The following is a 20,158-nucleotide window of genomic DNA, read 5'->3' on the forward strand; positions in this document are numbered from 1 at the left end:
ATAAGGATTATTTTAATATACTTCTTTAATGTTACTTTTTTAAAACTGTGCTTTTAAAAGTCATGTGCTGGGGTACCTAATGATAAGTTTGGTTTGACTAGGTAAAAAACTCTTTTGTCATACTGAAAAGACCAAGTTCCACCCTAGAAGTTAATCTTTTACAGCTGCACTCACTGAAGTGGATTGCTTTTAATTTTATTGCAATAATAAGTGATAATAAGTATATGCTTTTGCATTTGTGTAAGCATTTTTTCAGGATTTTACCTTTCTTAATTGCTTATTAACACCAAGATTTTGTGGTAATTTTACTGGGTTTTTTGCAATTCATTATCAATTCCCTTTGCTCCCATGGATTTTTAATCAAATGTCTTTTAAAAAGAAAGAGATATTTACTTTTGAAGAAGGGAACTCCTCCCACGGAGTGAGTGGCTTCCCTTCATTCTGGTGAATCCCATCTCCACTGACACCCAGCCCAGCCACTCTAGGGACTTCTGTGAGAACTGCATGTGAATGCCTTGTGAAAGTTTCACACTTTGGTGATTAAAAAATTATATGGGTGAATATAATTATGTAATAATTTTTGGACTGTTCTTTCCAACTTCCATGCAGCTGACACTGCTTCTCTCAGTAGTGCTTTACTGCTTTATTAACTGGAAAGCATTTTTGAAGTGTGAAGCAGATGGAGCAGTGTGATGGACAGTCCTCCTCATGCTGCTTTTGTACTATGTATTTCCACAGCTTGAACCATAAACAGGTTTTATGAACGTTATTAGCCCCAAAGAGAAATTTCTTTAGTATCCCCTGGCCATAAATTACTTTTAGAGCAAGCAGAGACAGGAAACAATTTGTAACAGAAACACGCCCTTGGAAAAGTTTCTGGCTTCTCAGAGACAGGTCATCGTTTAATCCCTGTGAAGGAAACACTTCACAATTGGGGTGAAGTGTTAATGAATAGCTTAACTTTCAACTCTGCCTTTATAATCCTAATTATATATTTTTATGTATGCCTGACAATATTTTGGCATCTGTAACTCCTGCCTTTTAAAGCTTTCAAAGCAGGTGGCTCTATGGGATTTGCTAAATCTCCCAACACATGGAAGGGTAAAATTATCTGCATTTCAAAGAAGGAGAAGCTGAGGCACTGCTTGATATGTTCAGGGTTATGTAGGAAACTTGGTGCAAAGTACTGACTTTGTGTAAAGCTTTGACTCCCAGTCCCACACTCTTCTTCCAGAAGAGCTGGGAGTCAGAAGGAATCGGACTCTTGCTCTTCTGGAAGGTTTTCCTCTGGCTACATATAGCAGTAGTTAATAATCTATTTTCACTTTACTACTTCCATGGTGAGTCCTGTATTTTTTTTTTTTAATTTAAAACGAGCCCTTTTCTCCCTGCAACTGTGGAGATTGTTCAGTAGAAGACTATCTCATTTAAATTTCAAAGGGCTTCTTTGTAAAATACTTCCTTATGGTGGAACCACTAGTCCACACTTTTGAATAAAATCTTTACTCAGCATGTTTAGAAATTACAGGGCATTGCACACAAGGAGCATTTCAGGCTACATTTGCAAGCAAATTTAGTGTGTACAAACAAATAGAGCATAGATTTGAAAAGAACTCGATGCAAAGGATTTCCCAAACTGGTAGTGTTGTCCAGCTGTCCTGCTGTCTGATGCTGAGCTGTCTAAAGGGAAGAGCAATATGCTAACTTGTCTATTTGGATGTAGCTTTGCATGCTCTGTTGGAAGAAGTTTGTGCTATGGAATTTCTAGTTGGTCACAGACCAGAGAGTTAAAAATGCATAAAAGATAATTGTCTGAATTCTTTTTGGCCTCTTACTTTCAGGACTCCAGACAGTTTTGAAGAGACTGAGGGTGGCTAAACCTACCCACACCCCTAACTGGTTTAGCTCCACTCTCTTCTACCCCTCACTCTCTTCTGCTCACTTGACCATCTTCCTTATTATCTCCTGTGCTACAGGGAGCCCTTTACACCCAGCCATACAGAAAAATTATTGGAAAGGGAAGAAAAAATAACAAAAACTTACTGAAAAAGTAGAATTCTGCATTGCTCCTAAATCTGGAGCATCAAGAAAAGCTCCAGACCATTAGGTTCTCGATGAACTGTCCAGGGTTCGTCTGGCTGGGGAAGAAATCCAACAAGCAGAGGATTTATAGGCTGAAGAGCTCACCGAAGTTTGCCCTTGCCGGAGCCTTGAGCACATTTGTGCCTTTAGGTGTCACTGTTCACCTGCAGCGTGTCCTCGCTGAAGGGAGCTGTGCCTGCGTCTCACCAGCCGAGGGAAGAGAATCTCCAGGGCTGCTCTGCTGCTGCAGCTCTGCAGTGCCGCATCCAGGGGAGCAAGACGAGCACAACTAAACCCGGGATGAGGGATCTGGGCTAACACAGAGCAGAACCTGCGGCACCCAAGCTGGTTGTCTTCCTTCAGCAACACTGCACATTCTGATTTTTAAATTTGTTTTCCCCTCCCCAGTTGCTGGATTCTCCTGTGAATTGGTTGCAACACAGTGCAAACTTGATGTACAGTCACAGTCCTGCTGGATTTAGTGTCTCACCACAGTGGTAGTATTTGTTTTTGCTGCATTTGCATGTGTGATAACTGCTTAGAAATCCAACACTAAGAGCGATGGATGGCTTGGTGATCCTGTCACTTGTTCATGCTCATAGCTGCGGCCAAGAAGGGAAATCAAAACATCCTTCATCTATTTCAGAACCACATGCCAATGTTGGCAGATGAATTATTTTTGCAATGCAGGCTGTAATTTGTTGTGTCCACTAGCCTCTCTTGTGCTTGTGACAAAAGGTCAGAAGGCTCAAATGGATGAGTACAACTGTGCTGAGACCTGCCCAGCACCCTGCAGCCAGCACCATGGCATTGTGCTGCAGTGTTCTTCAAGAGGTTACTTTTGTCCTTTTGGACAAAAAACATGGGAGTTCTGGACTTTGCCAAAAATTAGTGTTTTCCTTTATGTACAGGATTGGTTTTTTGTTTTTCTTCTGGGTTTGTTATTGTTGGCTTGATTTTGGTTTACATTTTTTAATGGGGAGAGGGACTGGGTTTTACTTGGCAGATTTTCTTCATTCTGAGCAGTCGTGTTAGAACATTTCCCCCACCCCCTCCAATATTTTTAGGCGCTCAGCCAGAGGAATAGACTCCAAAGCTACTCAAAGACAAAATGTCCGAGTCTCATATGTCTTAAGATATCTCTGCATTTCTGTAGATGCTTCTTCAATGAAGCCCACCCAAAGCAGCACTGAATCGAGTAATCCTGAGTCCGTGTGTTTACTGCTTTACCTGTGTCCCCTAGAAAGGGCCGAAGGAAAAGAAACAAGAAACCAGGAGAGCTGGAGGAGCATTCTTTCCACCTTCTTCATTGATACCCCTCATGCCATTCAAATAGACTCCGGAATACACTACTTTAATTAGCAAAGCTTGTTTTAAAGTAAACAACACAAACACTCCTTATAGGACAGTCACAGTCTCCCCTGCTAGACATACAGGCTTTTTGGCAAGATCACATTCAAACAGCATGAAATTCACCCGTGGGCACGGTCCCGAGAAGGCCCCTGCACCTCTTTAACTTCCATTTAGCTGCTCTGGATAGGAGCGAGTGGTCTGTGGGATAAGGACAGTTTTCCTCCAAAACAAAAAAGATGGTCCAAATCCACATCTGTAAAGATCCTCAGCTTTACCACTATAAGGTCATGAAGGTGTAATATAGGCGTCATGCATAGAGTACACACCACGTTTCAGTGAGTCCTGTCCCTGAGTGACTTTGAGCCCCCCTGTGTGTGACAGCGCAAGGCACAGCGCGCCCGCAGCGGGACCCCCGGCACTGCCCCTGCCCGCTGTGCTCCTCCCTGGGAGCACTGCAAAGTCACTCAGCTGACAGGAGTCAGGACAGCAGTGAGAAGAGTGTCCTCATGAGGAAGCTCTGACAGGATTCCTTTTGACACATGGGAGAACATGAGAGTCCCATCTCGGCTCAGTAATTGCTAAACAAACAGAAATTGGAAATCATTAATGCGACACTGACCCATAGAACACTGATCACTGAGGGCCTGCTCCCCCTGTGCCACACACAGGGAACAACAGATGCTCCAAGTAAACAGGGTAAGAACAAAACAGGATGGAAAATAATGGTTCTTTGACAAAAGTCTTACTGTAGTCCAATTATGCTGACTGACACCGGTTGTTCTTTTCAGTTATAACTGCGCAACAAAATCAGACATGTCTCATCTTCCAGGCTTGATACTGAGCTGTTGCAGTTGTTGATTTTCTTCTGTTGGTCAAGTTATTTAATTTTTCTTTTCTTTTTTTTTCTTTTTCTTTTTTTTTTCTGTTTTTTTTTTTCTTGTTTACATCTACGTTTATCAACACTGATACATTACAGATCTTATTAGTTATACTTTGAAGTCTGATCATGCAGAACTACAGGCAGGTGCAACTTAGATCTTATTACAGGATGGACATGGCAAGGTGAACAGTTGTTTTTTCTAGTTAAGATCTGGAGCTTTGTTACTGTTGTGGCTTAATGTATACTGGCCATAAGTCCCACTTACCCGATTTACTAAATATACATGATTCTATATGTACACTGAAACTTCCAGCACCCTCCTGTATCAGCACATGACTGACTCAGGAGAAGGTCAGAGGTCAACCATATTTAGGCAAACAGCAGCCTTATTGTAAAAGTTTTAACAGAAATAGCATGTTGGATTATTACATATTAGTTACAGAGGAAAGAAAAAAATAAATCCATACAACTATTTACATTATAAATATCTTGCTTTCCAGAAGACAAGAATGGCCCTGTTCAGTGAAAATTAGCAAAAGAGACCTGTCTGAAATGATAAGCATGGTAAGGATTCATTTATTTCCCAAATTGACTGTGTCTTCCTTCAATGTGTGCTTTTCAGCTTTTCCCTCTCAGGTAAAAAGGCACCATTAGCCTCAGTTGAAGTTTTTCAACATTCTTTTGTCGAATCAAACCCTCTAAAACTAAAACTTGCCATAGGCCAACGAGCCTGAACATGCATTAAGTTAAACATTTCACTTCTTGCAACCAATAGTTGATTAAAAAACCCAGACCAAGTACAAAAATGAAAGAGAAATCAGGCCCCACTGGCAAGTTCCTCATACACTGAGCAGATTCCACTAAATTCCACTGGACAGGTCGTTTCCAGCTCATTGGTGAAGAGGACACATTCACCATTCCCCTGCATACCCCCAGCATCTTACTAATTAAGACAATTACATATTCATGTGATATTCAGACCTACTGCACAATGATTTTTTTGTGTGTGTTTGTGTGTGAAAAGATCACCTTGAGCTTGCAGTTAGTTAACTGTGTCCTTTGTACAGTGGTGGAAGTTCAAATAAGCACGGCCATCAGATTCTTGAAGATGTGTGATTATTGTGTAACAATCCCTCTCTTTATCCACACTGGGAACTTGGATCAAGCACAAATGGGGCAGAGGTTCTAAAATCCATATGTGCACCCTTCTCTTCCCTACACACACCTACAGCAGCAAAGAGAAAGAAAAGCCTAAACACAAACTGAACCACTAGCTCAGACTTTAAAAAGAAAACTAATTGTTCCCTGCAGGTTTCCCTTTCATATTGCTCTCCCTGGAAGCACAGAGTCCATTGCAAAATGCCTTTTTTGTTTGTTTGTGTGTTCTTGCATGTTTGAATTCACACAAAATTTTAAACTCTCAATAAGCATGAAGGAAGAAATATAAACAGATCTGAATAGAAATAAATAGATCTGAAACTAAAATAGTTTTTGATCATTTGAACTACTGTGAAGCTTGCAATATAAATATAAGCTAGCATTGGTTACTAGAAATTACTTTGAATTAAAATATTCCAATTCCATTTTACAATAATTCCAGCATATTAAAACCACTTTTTAATAAAATATTTGGGAGATTTTCTAGAAGTGACTCTCTCAGGCAGTTCTAAAAGTTACTACTAGCATGTTTTTCATGAGAAAATAAATTGTTGGAAAAGAAATCACTGGTGCTCACTGACAAATTTAGAATACAATCTAAATCAGTTAAGTAGTACTACTTTGGGAAATTCCCTAAAGGCACTGCAACAGGTCTAATTTCTTCAGTATTGCTACCCCAGAATTAGGAAGTAAAGCAATATATATGAAGATAAAGGAATATATACGAACCAAATTGCTTATAAATTTGGAAGAGTGACATAGTGAGATGATCATCTGTCCTGTGTAACCTTCAGAGGCCAAGCTGTGCAGAACTGGTGATTTCCAGAGGAAAACCACCAGTGCATTAGGGCCTGGAAAACCTCATCAGGCTTTCAGGCTTTGCTGTTTGGGCCTTTTTGTGGGGTTTTTTGTGGGTTTTTTTACACACTACCATACTTGCACTCCAATTTAAGTCTGTTTTATGTCATGCAAACTTGCTATGATTCATGGATCTATTTGTGCCATGGAATTCTAGACAGGAGGGGCAAACATCAACCACAATACAATGTGCATAAATCACAGTGATCAACCCAAATATCTGAACTCTCTGAAGATATATTGTCACGGAATATAGTCAAAACTCACAAAATACTTTGCAGTTCCCCAGCCAGTATCTGAAGACTGTTTTTCAAAAATTACCAAAAATTTTGGATTGAAGACATACATAACCTTGCATTAACTTGTAATAAATCAATGCCTCATCCTCATTTCAACTCAGCAGTGAGAAAGAAAATGGAGGGAGGGTCTTTTAAGAGCTGTTCTGACTGCTGTATTTTTTTTCCCCTCATACTATCCCAAAGCTGTCCATCTGAAAAAGCAGCAGGGATGTTCTGAGCAGCTTTCCTCTCCACCACCTCAGTGCAGCTGGTGCTCTGAGCAGCCCCTGCAGACACTGCTGCTGCCATTCTCCTGCTGATGCCTGGTGCATGACTCAGGTGAGCCACGAGGGACAGAATTTCCTTGGGTATTGAGGCTCTCAGGTGCATTTTCAGGAGTGCCAAGGTATCCAGCTGCCATTCAGGATGATGTGGGTTATGCCACTTCTGGCACAGCCTCTCTGATTGCCCCTTGGTGCCTAAATGCCTTGGAACATCTGCCACAGATCTTTGGCTTCCCAATTTCCTTCCCTTCTGCAGCGGTGGCAATAATGCTTACAACTGCAGACCTCAGAGAATTCCGTGAAAAATGTTGCCAAAGTACTGTATTTAGTAACATGTTAAGCAGAAGGAGGTTTAAAAGATCAATGGTAAAATTAAGAAAAGCTCTATCACTATCAAGCAGAACAAAATTTTGGAATAAATGGGAAGAGATTTTAAGAGGGCGGTATCAAAACTTCTAGAATCAGAAAACAGAAGTGGTTTCCCTTAGAACAGCCTCAGAACATCACCACTACGATCCTGTATTCAAGAGTCCATGTGTTATTGTCAGGTATCAGCTGACAGCACCGAATTCCTGCCACAAAGCAAAACAAAGGATGCTACTCCTGCCTGATGGTCACTGCTTCAGTTTGGACACACTAGGACCAGAATTGTAAAGAACTAATGCTTTTCTTCATTGATGGCTTTTTTTTCTAGAGTCCAATGTGGACAGCTCCAAGTCTCCTCCCCCAGGCAGAGCTTCCCATGAAGGAGACTAATCTGAGGACAAAAAGAGATGCACTAATTCCTTCAGGCCCCGTTTCAGCAAGGCACTTAAGCACATGCTGCTGTCGCTCACTGCTGAGCAAAGGACAAAAGCACACGCCAGTCCAGTTTCTGTAAGCATCCTGCAGTCTCCACGAGGTGTTAAACAAGCACTGGTGCTCAGCAGAGTCAGGGAACAAAGCTGATTGTGTAGCTCCTGTGCTGTGGGGCCACTCAGCACCGCCCTAGGGACCCCTCCTCTGCCTCTCCACCCTGCACCCACGGCCCAGGCAGGGCTGGGTTATCCCATGGGACACGGATTTGCCTTCAAGAGATCGCACACGGAGGGCTGCAAGTCTCATCTAGTGCAAATGGCTGTTTGTTATGCCACAGCTCCACAACATCCCTGGCAATGAACTGCCATCATCCGAGTTTCTACAGCTGCACTGGTGATACTTCTGCAGTTTTGCCTCAACGAGACTCAGTTTAGGTTTAACTAACACCCAAATGGTGCACACTAAGGAATGTAAAGTAGATACTAGTTACCTGAATATTATTAATATGTATCTATGGTGAATTAAATCTGGAGGTGATACATTTCATTATTGCTAGGAAGTCACCCTTGGTGTTATTGCCTACATACCTACAAAACTTTGCTGTTAACCTATTGATACTTTTATGATCATTGGCTTTGGAGTAAGAGTTATGTCACTCAACAGTGACCTGATGTTTCATGGCTTAAGAGAGAATATTGCTAAATATATTTAGCAGTAGTAAATTATTGCTTTTGAAATTACTGCTCTGAGTTTTTAGAACACTAACAACCTAATTTTATTACTAAAAAAATTGATAAAAACCTACCAAAAATATAACCAGGGAAAGACCCCCATTTCCTAGAGCAATTCTGATACAGCTCAGACTTAGCAAGTCTGATTTTATTTTATATCCTCTTAATTTTTATCTTCCTTCCTCCCCATCCTGGAGAGTAGGTTTTTTTCTTCCCTTTCTTCCCTTTGAACAAAATCTGACTTGATACTAATTTTTTCTTCTCCTAGCACAGAATGGCAGGCTTGGAAGCCACCCAATGGAACAGTCCTATTTTTGTAGAGTTTTGAATACAAAGGAATTAATGAATTTAATATATCCACTAACACAGCCTAAACAGTTTCTCTCTCTGGCATTTGGAAAAGCATCAGAGTAGGATTTAGCTCATTTCAGTTTACATGGCACACTTTGGTAAAAGGACAGATGACTTGGATTTTACTTAATTTCCAACTCAGATAATGATGACCTTGCAGTGGAAAATGCCAATTGCTGTTTTGGCTGGAAAAATATTTGATTGTTCTGAAATTCTGTGTGGCATTTTGTCATTCTCTACTAAAACCACTTGCTGTTACTCACCACGGGAAATCCTCTGCTTTATCACCTGGCAAATTCAATTTGATATTCAGTCACTGTTGGGTTCTTCAGAACTTGTCCAGGCTGCCCAAGACCCCTGGCTGCGCCCCACGTGAGCTGAGAGAGAACCCTGGATGTCAGAATGGAGGGAAACTAGACCCATGCACTCTGTGCTTCTTTTCTGTGCAACAAGATGCTGAAACCTCCTGGGGAGTCCAATGGTTTGTCATGAGGAAAGGAACAGAATGCCTGTTCTCTGAGCAGCAGAAGGGCCTGCAAGGGAATGGTAAAATGGGAAAACACCTCTAAACTGCAAACACACACTGACAGGGAGTGGGCTGCAAATATCCTTTCTCTAGCTAACCTAATAAAGATCTAGACATAAAATAAAAACGAGGTGGTGCATATCCTTTCGATCATAGTCTGCTCGTTCCCCAACCCTGTCATCCCCTCTAATTTACAAACATACATGTACTTCAAAACAGCGAGCCTATCTATGACCTAAGGTGATAACTCACTTAACATTGACAGAAAACGTTGCTTACTGATACCTTCCTGGGCTTAGACATGCAGAAAGCCCCTTCATTCTTGATCCCTGTAGCTTGCAAAGATACATGTGCTTCCTTCTAACCCAGTCTTATCTTGGCATATCTGCTCGAAAAATCAGAACAAGTTTTAACATTCACAAACTAGCATTTTTCTATGAAGCTCGGCGGCTTCTTCTTTCAATAAAACTGGTTATTATTTCAAAATATATATACAACTCTCAGCAGAAATTTGGTGCTACATCTTCAAGTGTCTGAGGGAGCCACAGCTCTGTGTGGTTATTTACACTTCCACGGGTCCTCACACAGTGTGTGCAACCTCACCAATGAGCAAACAGACAGAACGTGGAAGATCCCACCTGTTGCTGAGCAGTTTGCCTGGGCTGGGCCATGGGTGGCTGTGAGTGCCTGTGCAGGCACAGCTGCCTGCCCTGCCAGGGCTCTCTTGGCCCCTGTGTGTGTGTTTGAGCAGTTTGTGTGTGAGGAGGATGCACAGACCCCGGCTGCCTCGCTGGGCAGCGGGCAGAGCTGGGCAGGGCAGGCACACCCGAACGCGGAGCGTGGCCACTGCACACCTTGTCATGCCAGCGTGAAAAGGACTGCTGCAGCTTGCTGGTTTTGCAGCCATTCATTTTACATCTTGTGGGGAGGGGGGTAAAAAAAGGATTTTTTCAGTTTCCTTTTTTCATTTCCCCCCCTGGTAAGCATCACTGGAAGAAGACCAAAGCAGAGCAACTATAAGTTAAATACACACTTGAGCTTAGCTGCGTTACATAACTCTGTAGGAGAAGCAGGCTGAAAAGATTTTTTGTTTGTTTGTTTGTTTGTTTGTTTCGCTTGAATCTCTGTATTTTATTCCTCTCTTTCCATCTCTGAGCTCCCATCATCTCCCCTCCTGGGCTCCGTCATCCTCTGAAGAAGGCCGGGTTCCGCAGGCAGGCGGCTAGTCACCTGCAGCACCCGAGGGGCCCCGCAGAGGCTTCCAGGCTGCTGTCCGTGTCAGACGCCAGGGTTTGATCCGTGGACATGGAGGAGATGTCGTTGACAGATGAGGATGGAGGGAGGCTCTCACTGCTGTTCACTGCTGCACCTGTGCTACGGAAACGAACCCCGGCGTGATTAAACCCGCAACCCCGCGGGCGTTGTGTGCCCGGCACACAGAGCGCCTCGTGCTGCGGCAAAGCTCGGCACAGAACGGGCCCTGCAAACGCGGGACACGGGATAACAGCAAATATCTTACCAGGAACTCTGCCCCCACCAGTCCGCTCTGAAATGCCAGAGCTCTTACAGCGTTTGTCACCACACTTCCCTCCAGCCTGCCTGCACCCCACAGCCGGAGGCGTGCCAGGACCATACAACGTGTGACCAAAACAAAACCACACCCACCTATTCCTCCGCATTCTTCTCTTAAATTCCAGTTTTCTTAGTGGCAGTCTAATGGAGTGGGTGGGATCAAATCACCCCGGGGAAATTGCAGAGTGGTTTCTTTCTCTTAGCTCAGGATTAGGTGACTAAGCCCAGAATTCCAGCTGTGACTGTATTTCTGTACACCCAAGTTTACCTTGCCTCTCTAAAATTATGGTGGTACCAAATACTATCCAAAAAATCACTTTGACTTTATGAAATGAAGAATGAACCTTCCTGAGATTATCATTAATGCAACTGGACATTTACCACATCCCTAAATATTATCAGAAATTATCTGTCCTATAAATTCAGATAACTGAATGACAAATACACAGCCATGTAAAGGATGTATTTACCGTGTGACTGCTCAACTGTAACTGCTCATTAACCTTGGCTCAAACTAAAGTTCTCAGAGTAGCAAAGCCCTGGGGTTTTTTTTCCACTGAACTTTCAGGCGATGTTTTTTTGTGCTCTTTATACCAGAATTATCACTGTCTTCAGTTTGAAAGGAATACAATAATTTCCATTAAATATTCATGACAATAAAATGTGTCATTTTGTATGATCTTGCTAGGCAGGTGACACAGGTCTTTGTTCTGCAGATAGATGCATTTCATTCTGTCTGAAAAGTGTGCTCAGCCAACTTTTACAGACTTTCATTTCCACCAAATGGCTAGAAATGAACATCTATTATCTAATAAAACTACACAACTCATACATTCCTAATACAGGGATTAATAGTTATCTCTGCAGCCTAGGCAAAATATATGCTGCTATAGGCAAAAGGGACAGAACATGCCAGAGTCATTCAATGGGGCTGAGTACCTGAAGGAGAAGGCTGTCCTTTTACTACGCCATTTTTGGTCTTTTCTTCAGAATTCATGACTTCTTTGTAGATGAGTTCTGGAAGAGAGAATTGTGGCAGTTACTGCCAGAGGCCAGTGCCTGTGAGCAGGAACAAAGCAACGTCCCCACTGTTGTAGCCCTGAGCCCCTCAGCCTGCCCTGCCCTGGCTTCCCAAGTCTGACAGCTCTGCCCACCTAAGACCTCTCTTCCACTGCCCTCCTCCCCATCACCTCCCTTGAGAGCTGAATTAAGACCAGTGGGATTCAGCCAGAGCAGGGGGATTGTTTGATGCTGCACTGTCTAGAAGAGAAGCAGCACAATAATACAGCACCTTTTACTGTGGCTAAAATTGCCCTGCTGAACAGTATTTGGTTCTCCAGATGATATCCTTGGAGTTCAGTGAAGCACTGGAATCCACACTTCCAGTGTTAATATTAACCAATGTAGATGATGATAGCCCTCAGAACATTTTCCATATTTCCCTATGTTTTTGCCATTTTGCCACTAAAATACTCCTTCCCATGTAATTCTAAACTGCAATTACCTTTCCATTCCTCGATTGTATGTTCCCTTTCATCCAGTTGTTTATCATATATCTGAGGGGGAGGCTGCAGGAAAGGAAGAGCTGTTTAGTCAACTGTTATACTGTAAATATACTGTAAAGTGTACTGTGGCTGAGTAAGACTTCTAAACCTATTTTCCTACATTTCCCACAGAGCTTTACAGAGCACCTTTCTGAATTTATACTTACACCCATTACGCCATCCCTTTGTACCATGTCACTGAAGTGCTGACAGACTGCACTTATCCCTGCTAACACCAGCCCCACCAAGGCTTACACAGAGGTGTCTAGAGCACCACAGGATGATAAGAAAAAATCCATTTCTGTTTGCACACAGTGTACATGATACACTGAACCACAGCCAAGGAAAACGCACGAGCCCCTGCTTCATTTTATGGAAGAATTTATGTCCTGGCAAGACTTCTCTGAATCCTGACTTCAGGATTTTTTTTCTCTGAATCCCAACAATTGTTTTGCTTAATTCTCCTCCTCTCTACATATATCCTTGGACAGAAACAGAAACAAGTGGTGTTTGCTGTCTTCCACAGGGAAAGGTTTGAAAAGAAATACAGTATCTTTTGCCAGACTGAGTTCTACTGCTAAAAGGCGAGCTAGAGGGTTCAAAATCCTTCCTAGAAGAAAGCAGAAAACGGCTTCATATGCCTGAAGTGTTTTTGTTCCTCCCATCTATTCCAGTCAGCCTAATAAAGAGAGCTCTCCCGTCCCTCCGTGCCCAGCCCAGCCCAGCGCTGCTTGCTCCTGCCCCTCGGGGGCGGCGCTGCCCCACTCACCGCCTCCACCTCGGCGGGGTCGTACCACACGTTGATGTAGGGATGCTGTAAGGCCTCGTCCACCGATATCCTCTTGGCAGGGTCGATCACCAGCATCTTTGACAAGAGGTCCCTGGCTTGGCTGGCTGGAGCAAGGAAAGCAGAGGAACAGGGAGTTAGTGCACAACAGCCCCTGCCTGCAGGGGAGGGCCAGTGGGAGCAGGAAAATAGCAGTGGCACATTTGGACATACCTTTGAGTTTGTTGTGTTCCGAGTCTGCTGGGAAGAGAGAGTCTGGGAAGAGTTTGGGGAAGGTGAGGCCAGCATACTTGGGTCTGTTCTCGACGTAGTTCCGCACTGTGGGCTGCAGCTTCTTCATGAATTCCGGACAGGGCGTGCCCAGCTGCTCAATGACTTTGTTCCACTGATCAATATCTGAACACCAGTGGTTAAGGGAAACAAACTGCAAACCCCGTGTAGCCTCCTGACATTTCTGCTGTGTTCTCTGAGAATCCCCAGAGGTATTTAACTCCATCACATCTTTACAGTCACTATCCTTCCTTCTCTTCTCACTGTTCCTCCAGGTTCTACAGCCTGCAAGGGGAAAATCTCTCTCACACAACTCCAGGACACTGTGCAGTTCTAAAACCATGTCCACCACAGAACAACACACAGATTCTTCTCTTTGGGTCAACACTTGTCAGCTTTTTTTTTTTTTTTTTTAACTTGAAATCCAGTGACCTGCACTCCCTTTTCTTACATGCAGGTAATTGTCACTATGCCAGCTTGGAAGAACAACACGTGCACCTGCCTCTCTATTGAGTCTGGGGAGAGGGAGACCCAGCTGGCTTAAAGAAGTTCTGCACAGGACAAGAATCTTTGATGCTATCTTTTCCAATACCAACCAACCAGCAACCCCCCAAAACCAATTTGTTTGATTTTATAAGAACACACCGGGACTCATTTTCCATAGACAAATGATGCACAGGTGTAGAGAGATGTTTCTCTTTAACTGAAAAAGTAACAGCTACATTGCTAAACTGATTGTAACCAATGAGAAACAGGCTCTAATGCTTAAAAAGAAAGTGGATTACAGGCATTTGGTACTGAGCTTTTTATTTGTTGAGGTGTTGATATTTTAGTTTTCTTGTGCTAAAGGCACCTGACAGGTGTCATGCAGCTCTTTCAGCCACATTCAGAACAAGACTCAATGCGCCAACAAAAAACCAAATTATCAGTAGCATCTCTACATCACACTAATTCACAGAGCTGGGAACCTGATGACAAGATGGGAAAAAAAAGGAGGATTACACACAGCCATGGGTACACTGATACTAAGGAATATGATGAAAGGAGTTTTGTTAAGAACACACTGGGAAAAAAAGGCTTTTAAAAGACAAACATTCAAAGCATTTCAGCACAGAGATTTCTTTTTTATAAAGTATTATTTTCAGTTATTATTGTCGTAAGTGTCATAAGTGTGGAGGAGTTTTGCAAATATGAAGACAGATGACAGAAAAACACACTGCACAAGGCTGTGCAGACACTGCATGCACATCCTGACATCACAGCTCCCTGTGACTGTACCCTTGTATCCCTGAGCCTGTCCAAGCACGGCATTTACAGGCTTTAATTCACCCCTGTCTGCCCAAAATGCCTGCACAGCTAAACAACGGTGTAACTGCCCTCTCACAGCTCACCAAGGACCGAGGCACCTCTTCCCTCCCCCAGAGCCCTTTAGCAGCAGTGAGAAAAGGTGAACAGGCTCCCTCACAGCGTCCTGAGGAGAACACAGGGCTCAGACTCGCAGGTACAGCCAGCTCGTGCTCCTGAGGCAGCACGACACACCCTGTCCTTGCTCCAGGCACAGTCACTGTGAACTCCATGCTAACTGAAAGCAGAACTGCTGCTGTCAACATCCAAATGAAGTTTTCATATGAAATTAAAAAAATAAAAAAGGAAAAAAAGAAAACGCTTTAGCCCACAATGAAGTGCATCACATGCATACAGCAAAAATGGTGGAAAAAAAGTAAAATTTCAAGGATCAGTAAAGACCATGAGGATTTTGGACACTGAAAATAATTTTTCATGACTGGGAGTTTAAAAGAGGACAGAGGTGGGTTCTGTTCTCAGCTTCACCCCAGTGATTTCAGTGATTTCAGACAGATTACAGGAGCAGGACACAGCAGCAGCCTGGCTAAGCACTCCACTCTGCACTTACTCAGAGGCATTTTCTGCTTTTCTGCTTCTGAATTTTGCTACTGGAATTTTTAATGTTAGCTGAATGGACTATTTAGTTGTGTAAACAGTAACAGCATCAAATGACCTACACTCCTTAACCACTGGAAAATGGCAAATAAAAATTTTGCAGTCAAATATATGACTGACAGTGTATTTCTCATGAATATTCAATCTTTCAGCTTCAAATCTGCTTTTCATGGTTATTTATGCATAAAAATTGACACAAATTAGTATTAAATACTCTTCAAACCACAGAGTGGATTTAAAATGAAGCACTGCCTGTTAAGAAAAAATTGCTGATAGCAGATTCTGGTGCACTGCCAGGCTTAACCCATTTCATGTCAAAGAGGAAACTTTTTTAAAGAAATGGGTGTTTAATTCCTCTTGCTCCTGCACTTCAACATATCCTTGAGGATGCTGCCCTCGAGCTCTGAGGGTTACAGTCCCTGCTGATGGAATTACCCAGCTGCCCAACCCCATCACTCGTCTCTAAAGAGAAATAATCTCTTTTCCAGCACTGCTAAGCGTTTTCTGCCCAGGCTGAAGGCAGAGGATGGCACAGGGAGCTGAATCTCAGGCTGCAGCCTCCCCAGTGGTTTCCAGCTGCACACAGGGACAGGGGAGCCAGCAGTGCTGAGCCCTGCTCGTGGCTGTGCAGCAGCAGGGAGGGGCTGTGGGGCTGGGGCTGGGGAGGAGGGGGCTGTGAGCAGCAGCCTGGGAGAAGGCAGAGGCACCGCTCCCTGCCCATGGAACAGCAGGAGAAAAGCAGGGAGCCACAGGAAACACAGAGCAAGCCTAGCAACACATGGTAAATAAAAATGAACAACGTGAACTCAGTTACAGGCCAATCCCCAAGAAATCAGCAGCTGGTAATGCCAATTTCTGTGGAGTTATTGCAATAATGGATGGCACACAATGGTTTAATCACAGAGGCTTTGCACAAGTTCTTTTTAACAAGCGTGCAGCTGTGTCAAAGAAATCTGGGTTTGAAGTGCTATTTCAGGCATATTCAATTCTTTCTGGACTTGTCTGGGGATATCTTTACATGAAAGCTTATAAAATGTAGGTCTGTGGACACAAAACCAGGTCTGCCTGGTCATTAAATTATCACCAAGTGATAATTTTAGTCTTGGGAAGAAGTTGTGCCCAAACTGAAACCATTTCCTACTTCTGTACTTTAACACCACTTGAAGAGCAATCGAACAAAGCAAACAAGCAATTCTGTGAGCCTATAACAAGCAATCATTTCTATGATTCATGTCTGAGCTAACCAGAGATGCAGGAATGCATGTGAGCTGCAGAACCTCTTACATCTCACCTGATGTAGGCAGTGACTTGTGCCTACCCCTGCAGCACCTTTAAAACCCCTCATTTGTGGAACACGGCCCTCCCACACCCACCAAATTAATGAAGAGACATTCCCAGCACCAGAACTGCGGTCCCTGGCTGCAGGGGGGTCCTGATGAACCCTGTGGGGTGCTGCTCTCCCCTCCCTCACTGCGGTTTCACCTCAGGCTTTTGCTGAGAGGCTCCAAGGTTTGGTGACATTCTGCTTTGCAGGGATTTTGCACTGGGACTTAACCCAGCTCTTAGCACAGAGCAGAGGGTTGTCAGCACCAGTGCAGGGGCAGGGCTGGAAGGGAAGGGCTGGAAGCACCTCTGGGGCCAGAACGGCTGCGAGGAAGGATACGATCAGTGCCAGGGAACAACACAGCACCTTTAATCATTTCTCCCATGATGCACCCTACTGACCACATGTCAACTGAAAACAAAAATGAAATGAAGGTAAACAAGAAAACAGGAACACAACAACAAAGAAATGAGCAGACTTATCCGATCATGCCACAGCACAGTGCCTGCAGACACAGACCTGCCTCTGCCTCCTGCCTGCTTTTCTGCCTGAGCACACAGGTTCCATGACAAGAGCAGGGCTGAGAAAAATCCACTCCAGCAGTTTCCCTTACCCCAGTGTGGATGAAAGACAATGCCATTAAATACAGAAACCCCACTGAGACCCACGGCTGGCTACTGTGTCATGACACAACTTCGTAATTAAAATTTACCAACTGATTTTGTCTCTTTCAAGTTTTCATTTGTATTCATTACCTAGGTTTATGATGCTTTGTCTTGTAAATGAATGCTGGTCTCTGTATTCAATAAGGATATGCAAATTGCTATTCCTTTATCATTCCAGCTACCAGAGATCCATGCATATTTTCACAAGCTGAACTGCCACAAAAGGAACTTGGGTCCCTGTGAAGACTTATCCACCACTGATTCAGGGTTATCAATAGAATTTTTGAGATCATTCAACTCCAACAATGCTTGCTTTAAGGCTTGTTGGCTCCTTTCCACCAGATCTCAGTGAATTTCAGCAGTCAAATCTCAGCAGTCCATCACAGGATCTTGAGAATCTCCTAAGATTTCCATTTGCCATGCTAGGAAATGGTGATTTCTAAATGGGCCAGATGAGACACAGAAGCTCTAAGCTGCACCTTCTGCACTGAAATCCAGAGAACACGGGGGTCCTACTGACCTCCCACAGGGAGGAGCAGCTCAGCTGGGTCAAACAAAGCTCCCCACAGCTGCCACAGCAGCACAGGGTGAAAATCAGACTCCCTACACCCAGCACAGCATTAGGGTGGCATTTCCCCCATCCTGATTCCATGTAACCACATCACCTCTGCTGTCCTTGCTCTATGGTAAGTCATAGGGCATGAAAGCAAGCACAGGGGCAGACTGGTGTCTCAGGGCCAGAAACTGGGGAAAAAATATGAAAGCATCATGCTGCTTGGTTAAATTTACTCTCACAATTTCACATTTAGCAACAGTTTAAAGTGCATTTGACTTTGAAGGCAAATGTCCTATCTGTGGAAATCTTAACGTGCCTGGGTCTAAGGTTCCCTTGTTGCTTTATTTAGCATATGAAAAGCTTCAACACTGCACAATAAATAAATCAATAAACAAAAAACAAAGAACTAAAGAAAAGGCTACTTGTTTGGAAGCAATAAGCAGACCTAGAGATGCAAATTATTGCTGCTTTCATCACAAGCTAAATGGCATGCAAAATGTCAGGAAAAGATAGAGCAAGCAGTTGTTTGTTCGTCTGTTATTAATTCCTTTTTATTTTCAGAGGCTGCCTCCTGACATCACTGCTCCACGCTATGCTCCAGAGGGCACACACACAAGTTGAACCAGTGCCTTACTAAACTGCAAACTGTGTAAAATCAGAGGTGATTGCTCCCCTCTATGCCTGAGGTTTTGGGAAGGAAGCCCTTTGAAAATTTCCATGAAATCAGAAGGAGCGAAGATAAACACCTAAATATAACCAACATCCCAAGAGCCTTCTTGACTGCTGCCTCTTCTTCACCTCCTGAGGCAATTAGAAATAAATCAAAGTGGAGCCAGGATTTGGCTGCATGTTGGAAGTAGTTGGTTGGAGGTGAAGAATTCAGCACATGCAGCAGCAGCTGTCAGAAGCCCCGCTCAAGGCTGACCTTGTGCAAAGCTCAGAAAGGGCTGCAGAACGCAGACCTACGCCTTGATCCTCTGCTTCACTGAGTCCAAAATCAACCCAGATGTTGCAGTCCAAGTAATTTCACTCGTACAAGCATCAGGAAAAAACCAAGCACACCACAATCTCTAAGCATCTGCATTAAGCTCCACAGCACTGAAGAGCTACACCTGGTAAAAGATTTTTTTCTTTCAAGTGTGAGATAATCAAAAACGCTGGCAATCCTACATCAACACATGAACATTCCTGAGCTTTAATCAAGGGCAGGCTAACTTCTAGTGACAGAGCTCTGCATGATTCACGGCAAAGCCTCAGTTTAGCAACCATTTGCCTTGATGTTTTTACAATCACGTGAAACAGTGTTAAGGAATTTAACCCACGGCTTTTCACGACTCTCTGAAGTGGAACTGTTGAGATTTGGGGAGCCCTTGATGGGAGACCCACTTGCCATTGGAATATCCAGGTCCAGGATTACTGAGAGCAGGGATTTTTCATGTGTTCAGAATCTCTACAAACCAGATTATTGCACACTCTGGAACACATTCTTGAATGTGTACACATATTTCAGAATAGGAGTAAATTTGCCAAGGACACCACATGCTTCCCTGGCACAGCCAGCTTGAACAAGTGCTCACAGAAACCACATGCATGTGTCTTCCTGAACAAAGAAAACATTTTAACACACAGAACATCTTCTCAGGGCCTCCTCCTGGTTCTGATTCCCACCCAAACCTGCCTGCTCATCCTTACAGATTTCAGATTCCCTCCAGCAGAGATGCAGAAGGGTCAGGAATTACTGAACTTCCCAAAGGCATTTCTGTATGGAGAGGACCCAAGCAAACCTTTTGTAGACACCTCCCTGGTAAATCTAAATTTAAGCATCTCAAAGCTACCTACTAATAAAAAAATGAATCACCATTTTACCCTGTCAGCCAGGAACTTTGCAGCCCCTCTCCCTGCAGGACTGGGAGCGGTGCAGAGCGAACAGGAGGTGCCTGCTGTCCCTCTGTCCCCTGCTAGTGACGGGGAGCTGCCTCTTCCCTGGGCCCCCAAGCAGAGCTCAGCGCTCAGAGAAAGCTGACAGAGCTCTGAAAACAGGACCCAGCTTGGGACAAACACCACAGGAATTGCTCAAATTCAGCACAAAGATAATTGCTTCCATGGCTACCCGTCTGTGAAAGCTGGGGTTCCTCACACCAACTGCCAGAGGCTGCTGAGGCCAGATTTTCGTGGTGCCTTT

The 20,158-nt window shown here is 43.7% G+C and overlaps 1 protein-coding gene across 4 annotated transcripts in view; it reads right to left on the bottom strand.

Annotated features, from left to right (window-relative positions):
• Positions 1–3,415: 3,415 nt before the first annotated feature.
• The window catches only part of MAPK10 (mitogen-activated protein kinase 10), a 68,370-nt gene continuing 51,627 nt past the window's right edge, over positions 3,416–20,158 (bottom strand). For 2 of the 4 annotated variants that reach the window (XM_063415028.1, XM_063415030.1), the window contains exons 11-15: positions 13,416–13,598; positions 13,185–13,309; positions 12,376–12,439; positions 11,811–11,888; positions 3,416–10,668 (exon numbers count right to left, since the gene is read on the bottom strand). In XM_063415028.1, the coding sequence (XP_063271098.1) occupies positions 10,526–10,668; positions 11,811–11,888; positions 12,376–12,439; positions 13,185–13,309; positions 13,416–13,598 (593 nt within the window). In that variant the 3' untranslated portion in view covers positions 3,416–10,525. Of the gene's footprint in view, positions 10,674–11,810; positions 11,889–12,375; positions 12,440–13,184; positions 13,310–13,415; positions 13,599–17,094; positions 17,167–20,158 lie in introns of all 4 variants that reach the window. The other 2 variants (XM_063415029.1, XM_063415031.1) reach the window with 2 other exon arrangements.

This window comes from Prinia subflava, chromosome 18 (assembly GCF_021018805.1).
Source record: "Prinia subflava isolate CZ2003 ecotype Zambia chromosome 18, Cam_Psub_1.2, whole genome shotgun sequence".
NCBI lineage: Eukaryota > Metazoa > Chordata > Aves > Passeriformes > Cisticolidae > Prinia > Prinia subflava.